The sequence below is a fragment of the Rhagoletis pomonella genome, unplaced genomic scaffold, assembly GCF_013731165.1.
Source record: "Rhagoletis pomonella isolate Grant_MI unplaced genomic scaffold, Rhpom_1.0 Rhpom_scaffold_01952, whole genome shotgun sequence".
NCBI lineage: Eukaryota > Metazoa > Arthropoda > Insecta > Diptera > Tephritidae > Rhagoletis > Rhagoletis pomonella.
In genome coordinates, this window is record NW_023460506.1 from 1 (window position 1) to 11134 (window position 11134).

An 11134-nucleotide genomic window follows, 5' to 3' on the forward strand; every position below is an offset into this window, starting at 1 on the left:
TGTTTCTGCAATGTTGATAAGAAATCGCTTGTCATTTTGTTCCAGCAATTGTGGAAGCAAACCATTTAAAATGATGTACATAAGATCACTGTGCATTCAGTTCAAATCGGCGAGGTTTCGATGATCTTTCGGTACGATCACACACAGCTAGCTAGCGAGTGTAAATTAGAAAGTGCAAATCCTGCTGTAAAAAATCCTTGTATACTTGTGGTAATTTGAAGTGAGAAAATTTAAAGAACGAAACAAAATGGTTATAGAAAATTGGAAGCAGTCAGGCATTGCAACGAAATTCCCGACTTTCAGGAATTCCAAGTTGATCACAACCAAGAGGTGAGTGCAGTGAAAACAGACTAAATAAACAAGTAATTTTTAGCAAAAAAAAAACCGACTTAAAAAAAATATATATATCTCTATATATATTCATGATCCAATGATCGGATCTAAACCATTATCGAAATCGGTTGACGTGGTGCAAAGTTATGCGGTAACATACATAAAAAAAAAAAAAAAAAAAAAAAATATTCCGACGAACTGATAACCTCCTCCTTTTTTGGAAGTCCGTTAAAAAAGGAGCAATTAAAGAGTGTCTTAAGAAAACAGGCAAAGTAAATTGGATCAACGCCGTTGAATGTGCAAATTTTTTTTTCATTTTATTGATCCGACATCTACTACATATGTACATATATTTGTCTCCGAAACAAAAATTTACACTTTCTTAAGTTAGAATTTAATGGGCCATAAAACAGCATACTTACACTTTAGAACGTTTTTTTTTTGTTGCAAATTGGTTTGGGATCTTTCTACAAAGTTTGAAATTTGGACTTATATATGCTTTTGTTAGCTAAACAAACAAATGTCGTGCCCCTATTATTTTTCACATGACTGTATGTTTATATATTTACCCTCAATCGTAAAATTTTGCTTGCAAATTAATGTAAATGCAATATATATGCATGCATTTAGGCAAGTGTGTATATTAGAGATGCCAGATTGAAATAAACGAAACCGGTTTTTGAATCGATTCGCATCCAAATAAAAATAACCGATGCAGAAAGGAATCGTCAAAAAATAAATCGATCTCCCAAGACCGATTCATATGTACATATATTTTGTCATATAACGTCTATTACTTAATTTTTATAAAAAAAACAAAACAGCACAGCGCTCTGACTAGAGATGACCCCGGGATATCGGGACCCGCGGGACCCACGGTACCGGCTTTTTGTTTTTATATTTTTTATTTTTTTTATTTTCGCTGACTATATTTCTCTTCTTACATACACTTTTTAGAAAAAAGTTAGAAAGGGGCTATTGAAAAAAGGGGCGTGGCACATCTCATACAAACCGAATTTTTCATACTGCATTTCCCGGAAAATGTTCATGGAAGAGGACTGGAACACGGTATGGAGATATGTGAGAGCAATCGTATACTCATGGAGAAAAATTGTGGTTGTCGTAAAACTGCATACTGCATATCTCTGGAAGGTATTCGTGGTAGAGTACTAAAACTTGGTATGGAGATATATGAAATCAATCGCATAGTCATTAAAAAAAATTGGGGCTATTAGAAAACGGGGCGTGGCACATCCCATACAAACCGAATGTTTCATACTGCATACCTCCGTCCGTGTTCACGATAGAATACTAGAATTTGGCGATTATGGTGTGCCTATTGAAAAAAAATTCCTCTCTTTTTTATTTAGAATTTTTAGTATTTTTGTATGAAAATCTAATACATAAAAATATCGTGTCACGGTTTTTGTGGTCGAACTCTTCCAAATCGGCTTGACCGATTTAAATGAAATTTTGTGTGTATATTCGGTAGGTATGATAATAGGTTGTAAAGTATGTTTCATACCGCTAAGTGAAGGTAACGTGGCACCTCCCATACAAACCAAATTTTTCACACCTTACATCTTTGCAAGTGTTTATGGTAGAGTACTCGATCATGGTATGGAGATATATGTGACCTCGTCTACGAAAAGGGAGCTTACGTGCGAAAACTAGTTTTCTGTGAAAAAGCTGTTAAAAGTAAGCAACTCGTTTCGTCAGTTTCTCATTATCTCGTTAATTGTTCTCCGCGCCGGACGTCCAGTAAGTGTTGTTGTTGGTCCAGTAAGTGTTGTTGTTGGTCCAGTAAGTGTTGTTGTTGGTCGGAATATTATTATAGTTCATCGTGTAAGTTGCTAGTGTGGAACATTTAAAAAAGTAACACTGAAGAAGTGACGTTTACTGTTTCTGTTGATTATCGTCTTCGCATTTCGCATGAAATGAAACATGAGTGTTGATGAGGAGTTCAGTGCCGTATACGGACAATATTTCCATGAAAAGGATGATGAAAACGATGATGAAAACTATGAAGAGAGCGATGATGATGAAGACGAAGTATGTGTATCTCAGGCAGAAGATGATACCGAACAAACTTTTGTTAAGATGGACCTGTATGTTGTTGATGTAAAGGAGGAGGAGCTGGTAACAAAATTTCTGTCAAAAGATTGTTGTAATAATGAATGCCATACACTGATACCACGGGAAATGATCGAGAGTACGCGGAACAATTGTTTAGAGATGTCGAAAAATGAACTTGATTTAGTGATACTAAGTCACATCGAAGCTGGAATTATGAATAACGAAAAGCTAGAAAGTGTATACGCAAAGCTTGCTGGGCGGAAGAAATATGGACAGAGACAGGATACAGAAGTTATGAGGCATAGAATTCAATTTACCTTCTACAGAGTACCTGTTTGTCGTTTGTTTTTCCTTTTTGTACATGCCTGTACGACCAGACGAGGAACCAGGTCCATCTTCCTCAGGATCAACACGTAAAAAGATCTCAAGGAAAACGACAACAAAGAAAAATACATAAACTACTCAGCATTATTATTTTTGGCCCATAATACGTTTTTCTAGTGTATAATCATGTCTTTATCACTACATATTATAAAACAAAGTCACTTTTTCTGTCCCTATGTCCCCTTAAATGCTTAAATCTTGAAAACTAAGCAACGGATTTTAATAGATAGATTGGTTGAAGAGGAAGGTTTATGTCATTATAATGTGAAGAAATATATAAAGGGGGCGTGGCAATCGGACAAAATGTGGTAAAAACCCATACATTTTTTGTTTACACAGCCATAAATCATAAAAGAATCCACCGATTAAAATGAAACTTACTTGAAGTTAAACTTTGAAATATTTACTTTCGTTCTGCATCAAAAAAAAAGTTGATTCATATCTTATTTAACCAAAATTGTTTAAACAAAAGCAGCACTTTTTCCAAAAAAAGCTGTTTGTGTGTTTGTTCGCTGTCAACCGAATGAAACATTAGAAGTTATGCGGGAATCTCGCCCCACCTCATTCATGTTGAATTAGATCGTATGGTGAAAGAACTCGGTACGTATGTATGTAAGTACATATGTACGAATCTCTCGCATAATTAAATTTCGGACGTATGTATGTATGTATGTATGTATTTTCAATTCATGTCTTTATTGCCGTACTGAATTCCATTGCATTGAGGGTTTTTATACAGAAAACCCAAATTTGAAAAATTTTTAGTTGTGAGTGTTTTTCAGCGAAATAAACCACTCTGTTCACGTTCTATATTAATAAATCGCACATAATTAAAATACAGTTTTTGAATAGTTTTTATTGATTCGGAGCGCGTTAAATTTGCTATCGATTCCAACGACTACACCCACAATAACATTTTTTTGTCATTTACTTTTTACGACAACTAATAGCTTATTTTCGAAGCGATTTTAATCAATACAGCATTTATCCTTATCCAATTAATTAATTTTTGAAGATATTACATCAGTAATTATCTTTTGTTTCTAAATGGTAATGGAATTTCTAAACTCTTTGAACCCGTCTGGACTCCCTCCTCACAAAATGGTGTTGAAAGTAGGTTGTCCTGTTATTTTATTAAGAAACCTGAATCCACCTAAACTTTGCAATGGCACGCGTTTGCTGGTAAAATCACTGAAAACTTTCATAATAGAGTACACAATACTCACAGGATGTGGTACCGGAGAAGATGTATTGATTCCCCGAATCCCTATGATACCATCGGATTTACCATTCCAATTTAAACGTTTACAATTTCCGGTAAAGACATCTTTTGTAATGACCATTAATAAATCGCAGGGTCAAACCTTCAACGTTGCAGGCTTAGATTTGAGCGTTGACTGTTTTTCACACCTCAAGAGAAAACATGTTTGTATTGTCTAATGACAAGAAAGCTGTGAACGTTGTATATAAAGACATTCTGTAATATATTAATTGTTGTTGTAAAAATAAAATAAATATGTAAAAATGCAAAAAGTAAATATGTTAAAATGTAGGGTATGAATTTAGATATTCCAAAGATAGCAGGAAATCTTCATGGTATAAAGAAAGGGAAATTGTTTTACTCCAAATGTAACGCGTGCGGGCCACGGGCAGTAATGAATAAATCAAAACTACGGGATCGATTTTAATCATTTTTTCAGTGAGTGACATAGGCCTTATATTTTATTTCCGTGCGAAGCCGGGGCGGGTTGCTAGTAGCTTATAATTCAATGCATTTTGTTCATTACCAATAAATTATATTTTGTCGTATTTTTACTCTTCTTTCTCTACATTTTTAGTACACTTCTAAGCAAGTTAGGATTTTCTGCTTTTCACCACGTGAAAAAGCATCTCATCTTCCATCCGAATCAACCAAAAAGTGAAAATTGATTTTTTGACACCTAAGCCCCCTTTCCGTAGACCAGGTCACATATAAAATCAATCGCATAGTCATTAAAAAAAAATGGGGCTATTAGAAAACGGGGCGTGGCACATCTCATACAACCCGGATTTTTCACACTGCATATCTCTGGAAGTGTTCATGGTAGAGTACTCGAACATGGTATGGATATATATGAAATCAATCCTATACTCTTAGTGAAAATTGGGGCTTTTTTAAAAGGGGGCGTGGCGCCTTTCCAACGCACTGAAACTATTACGTATCTTTGTATGCACATACACTTTTGCTAGGTCATTTAAGACGGCAAGGGAAATATGCCTTCTGACTACCACCAAATGCGGTACTGAAAATCATGAACGTGACCTGTTGGTGAAAATGTAAAAAAAATTTATTTCACGAGTTTAACTATGGGAGCTGCTGGTTTAAACTTTCGTTAACTGAGCATTACGAATATTTTAATCGATAGTTAAATTGTCAGTCGTTAAATAAGCAACTGTAAATTTGACCCTTAGAAATTCCTGCATTAAATATAAATATAAAACGTTTTTTCTTCCACAGCTGGCTCTTGGACAAACAGAATGATGATGAAGCTGAGGGTCTTTGGCGAATTTACGATGGCATCTATGACTTTACGGATTTCATTAGCAAACATCCAGGTGGTGAATTTTGGTTAATAGAATCGAAGGTAAGCGTGAATACAGAGTGCAGCAGTTGTAAAATAAATATTTTCTTTTCAAAACTTCTTAAACACCTTCGCACAGGGTACCGATATAACTGAAGCATTCGAGGCGCATCACATCGCCAAATTGCCACATAAGATGATCGAAAAATACAAAGTGCGCGATGCCAAAAATCCACGTATCTACACGCTGACCCTGCACGAAGATGGCTTCTACAAAACGCTGCGCGAACGTGTCCGCGAGAAGCTGAAAACCATCGATAACACACCGAAGACGAAGAGTGATGTGAGTAGCAAGTGGGTGGAAAGTAAAATATGGCATTACGCTGTTGTCATTACAAAGGCTGCGTTTCTTTATACATTCCGGATAATCCCATTTCACAGCCGGAATAAACAGAATGCGTTTGAAATATACGTCAACATATCATCAGGAACGTTCTAAAGAATAAATAAACAAAATAGTTTATTCCAAACGTTCAGAATGTATAAAGAAATGCAGCCAAAATATCCCGATTAAAATATTTGTGTAAAATATTCAAAATTGCCACATACAGGCCAATTCTGCTTGTTACCGAACATTTTGTAACTTAGACATTTTGTTGCATAATTGTCAATCAATTGTCAGCAATTTCTATTCGTAAAGTTAGCTCCAGCGTTCGAGAAATCGCTACGCTAAATTTCTTATGTTAAAAGTCTCTAAATTAATAACATATGGACCTACAAATATGCAACGCGTAAGCGGAATGTGTTCAATATAAAATCGTTAGCATTATGGTTACGTTATGTTTGAATGGAAGCGTTGTATATTTTTAGGCATAAGCCTTATTCATTTAGACATTTTTAGCAATAGAAATTTAACGCGGCGATTTCTAGAATCTAGAATATTTTTAGGGACAGCAACAACTACTTCATATGTCGCTTAGCCAACATAATGTCGACTACACAATTGGCGGCATGATTTAAGATTCATTGAATTTTAAGACTAACAAGTAATTTTCAAACTAAAAACACAACCGACTTAAATTCTCATATGAAAATTTAAGAGTATCGTTAATTTTTTCATGATCCAATGTTCGGATCTAAACCAAATTAGTATGGGACCACCTCGGAGGTACAATGTTTCATTTAAAAAAAGAATTATACAAATTTGTTAATGTGGTCCAAAATTATGCGGTAACATACATTGAAAAAAAAAATAAATATTGCGACGAATTGATAACCTTTTGCTCTTTTTAAAGTCGGTTAAAAAAGTAAAAGATGATTTAAAAAGCTAAAAACAGCTCTTATTACAATGTGAGCTAAAAAGTGAAAAATACGTTATAGGCATACAGATTTCGTTTGAGAGGAATAGGAATTTCCTTAACTTCATCTAATTTAACTTTTTAAATTAGCATAAAATATTATACAAATTATTCTTAAGCAAAAAACAAAAGCGACTTCAATTCTCATATAAAAATTTAAGACTACCGTTAACTTACTCATGATGCAATGATCGGAGGTAACACCTTTCCTTTAAAGAAATAAGCATAGAAATCGGTTATCGTGGTCTAAAGTTATGCGGTAACATATGTACATATAAAAAAAAATTATTCCGGCGAATTGATAACCTTTTCCTTTTTGTGAAGTCGGTTAAAAAGTGATTGACAACAAAATGAATATTATTGGAATACAAATCGCAGGTGTTTTTTAGATTCTATAGTCGCGCTATAAGTACGGTGACCATCCGTACTTTATTTTAACCCCCTGTCCTTATTTTTTTTTTTCAAAATAAAACTGCCTTTTGTCCTTTATTTCTTAAACTGTCCTGTAAATCACCCCTGGATTTTTCAGAGGTAAATTTTTAAACAGAGAATATGAACAAATAAAAAGCGTAAGAGAACCTTCGCCAGTTTGTTTCGCACCCCACTTAACGGTAATCTTTGCACAATCTATAAATCACGAATCGTTGCTAATACTGATAGAAAAATTAATATACTTTCAGTAAAATTCATTGTTCTCAAAAGCACAGGGAGTTACCAGTTGCACTGAAAGACAGCAATAAATTAAAATTTTTTAGTACAAAGTGCTGAAAAAGTAGCAATGTTGAATAAAATGTATTCTCCTGTTCCAGGTAAAACTTTTACATAATAAAACTCGTTGCAAAAATTGTATGGTGGAATTATTTTTCGTTTACAATCGCTTTCAATTAGACCTTATTTTGTAACATTTATTAACTGGAACAGGAGAAACGATATTCTTCAAAATTGCTACTTTTTTGCGCTTTCAAAAATCGGGCTCAACTGGTCTCTTGCTAGTTGTATAAGCTTTCATTGAAAAAAATTAATCTAGTTGGTTGAAAAATTAAGGCTCCAGTGATTTATGAACATTGAATTCCAATTTTGAACCACTGTGTGCTGGCTTCGTCGTGTAGTATTAACTGGTAAATATTTGATTTAAATTACGGTATGGGTAAGGTACTTGTAGCATACAAGTTGTATGTACATATTCCCAAATCATTTTGAAAAAAATATCCTTTATTTTATGTTGGTTAATATGGTCACCGTAGCAATAGGCAATATTCAAAATTAATAAGCCCGAAACTTTTTGTTTTTCATTAAAGCAAATTCTATTGTCATTTTCTTTAATCCCATTACAAGTTGGTATAAAATTGTACCAAGTTCGGAACTCAAACGGAATCTGTATAGCTCTAAATTAGTTATTACTTTTCTGTTCAAATTGTAATAAAAGCGTATTTTTAGTTGTGTATGTATGTACATGGATTTATGTTAATTTAGTGTTTTACTTGCAGGCAATTCACCTATTCTTGTTGGTGTCTATCTTCATTTTCGCCGTTCTCAGCGCACGCCTACATAGTCTGCTCTTCCTAGCGCTCGCTGGCACTGCGCTTTGCTGGACCGTCATTGTGGCGCATAACTACTTCCACAGGCGCGATAATTGGCGTATGTACACCTTCAATTTGTGCCTGATGAACTTCTGCTCGTGGCGAATTTCGCATGCGCTCTCCCATCATATCTATCCGAATTCGTACTTCGACCTGGAATTGTCCATGGTTGAGCCGCTACTTTGCTGGGTGCCCAATCCATATATAAAGAGCAAACTTATGCGTTATCTGTCAATAGTCACAGAGCCAATCACTTATGCGATAGTTTTTCCATTACAGATGGCGACTAGGTAATTTCGAAGGTTTCTTTTTTTTTATTTCATTTACTTAAGATTAATGAGTCTCCTTCCCACTTCAGAATCTTTTACTCGCTTCGCCACGAGAACATCCTGTACTGGCACGATATTCTGCCGCTCAGCATACCACTCGCCATGTTCCTCTTCTCCGATCTTACGTTGCTGTTGTCACTGCGCCAGTGGCTGTTCATCACAATGATTGCCAGCTTCGCTTTCAGTGTTATTGGCCTGAATGCGGCTCATCATGATCCGGAGATCTATCACGAAGGCGATGCTAATCGTGAAGATCGCGACTGGGGGCTCTTCCAGGTGGATACCATTATCGATCGTGGTGACTTGAAGGGTTCACAGTTCTTAGTGTTGACTCACTTCGATGATCATATTTTGCATCATTTGTTCCCGACTTTGGACCACGGCATCCTACCACAACTCTATCCAATACTCTATGAGACGTTGGAACAATTTAAGGGCAAAGTGCGCGAATGTAATCATTTGGAACATTTGTTGGGTCAGCATAAGCAATTGTTGCGCACCACACCGAATACAAAACCGCCGGGTTCGCATAACTAAGAAAAATATAAAATTTTAAATCAGTTTGAGAATATGTACCATTTTTTGGGTAGCAGATAATTAAAATTGTTTCTTAAATATTTTGTAAGTTTTTATATGGCATTTCCATTTACGAAATACCAGTAGATATGTTTAAATAATTTTAGGCTACAGACTACGTTATCATCTCAAATACAATTTGGAATACATGTATGTATGTATGTATGTAGAATAGACCAATACTTAAAGCTTAACTTTTTCGCATTCGAATCAGTTGGCGATTTTCACGTTTTATTAAGTGTGTGGCCAAGCTTTTCCTCCAATTTATGGTGTTATGACGTCTTCGACCGCCAGATTAGTTTTTGTACGAACCTTTTTCATGTGACAAAACGACTCTGAGGATTTACATTACCCGCCAGAATGAGATCGCTATTAGAAAGGTGTTTCATATTGGCCCTACCAGGCATCGAATCTTGGTCCTTCCTCTGGCTTCTCAGCTAGGATGGCTGATGCTGAAGATGAATGAGGGTGCTCCAGGGGAACGACAACAAAGGCACAGGCGGCCACACACACCATGGAACGACTAGATTACATAAATTTAGGAGAGGATCTACTACTTAATTACTGCGACCAATAACGATCCATTATAACATACCTCTATTTGGTTGCCAGTCTTCCTCGGTCCACGTTTCAGGTTTGAAAAGTGGCGCATGCAATGCAATGGTTAGTAAGAAAGCCTGTAGCAATCATTAGTTAGTGCTTTGTTAAGTAAAATAGTACTCCAGTTCCCCTTGTACAGTTCAGTACTGGTGCAGTAATGTTGTGGTTGCTTCCTCATAAAAAATCGCCTAACAGCCCTTTTTCTGGCGTGAATAAATACCATTTCGTGACCCTACTGTGTCCCGAAACCCAACTGCTGTAAGTTCGTTCCTGGATCCTGGATGCAATAAGTGTTAAACGATGACGGCAACCTCCTCTTTACAGGCAGAGTTTTTTGCCGTAAGCTAGTAGAACGTATCCTTCTGGGTTGTACATCATGGACCACGGCTCCGATGCATTGGCCAGTCTAGTTAGCAGCCATCAGTTTACGAATCGTGGGTAGCCTTCCTTGGCTTAGGTCGTTCATTGTTCCAATTGCTTCTATGTGGGAAAAGGACCTTGTTGTATTTCATAAAACCCTCAGAATGTATAATGGTACAAGCTTCGTATCTTATGCAGGGCTCCCTGAGTTGAGTCCGGTTGTTGCCAATAGAAAATCGTTCTTGATGACAATTACAGAGAAGGCAATTCCAGAAGCCTCTCAAGAGCCGCAGTCGGTGTGGTTATCATCGAACCAGTGATGCCCACGCGCACGTTTGATAATAGTTTCCTAAACTTGGCCTGCGTGAACTTTACTTATGTCCTCGTCCACCAGACGTTCTCAGCATATTTCAAACAAAACGTTCTCTCAATTATTACCTGTGATTCTTCAATTATCTGTCATCTGCATTTGAACGCTTTTGTTAATCGGTTAACTGTATCAGCTAACTCAAGAGAGGTCCGTTTGCAAGAGTATAACAATTCGCGGCAGCATTCTGGTACAGACGACAGACCATCAAAATCGTCAAGAGTTATAACACCGGCACACAAAAAAAGTGGTGTGTGCTTTTAACCATATTGGTCTAGCAACATATTGGTCGACTCACTAAATCCGAATCGGAGGTCCGTTTGGCAATTTCGAGTTAATTGCGTAAATAATGAAAAAAAAATGCAAAAAATTCGCAATTTGCTCGAAATTTCGAGGGTGTACGAATCAAACGGACCTCAGACTCGGATTCTGCGGGTTGAAATACATGTCGGTAGCTGGATCTAATTAAAAGCACACACCATTTTTTCTTGTGTGCCGGTGTAATTGACATATTTAGAACGTTTCGCAATACATACCAGTTTGATAGAATGAGTTTAGAAGTAGTTCCATACATCCCATTCCGGTACAGTTCCTCTCCAATTGGGATCCG

The 11134-nt window shown here is 36.3% G+C and overlaps 1 protein-coding gene across 1 annotated transcript; it reads left to right on the forward strand.

The window, feature by feature from the left end:
* The first annotated feature begins 247 nt into the window (after positions 1 to 247).
* On the forward strand, positions 248 to 9407 carry LOC118752913 (cytochrome b5-related protein-like). The gene is made up of 5 exons (XM_036487760.1): positions 248 to 330; positions 5291 to 5417; positions 5494 to 5697; positions 8200 to 8582; positions 8651 to 9407. Exons 1-5 carry the CDS (start codon positions 248 to 250, stop codon positions 9156 to 9158), a joined length of 1305 nt encoding a protein of 434 aa, XP_036343653.1. The 3' UTR covers positions 9159 to 9407.
* The last annotated feature ends 1727 nt before the right edge of the window (positions 9408 to 11134 follow it).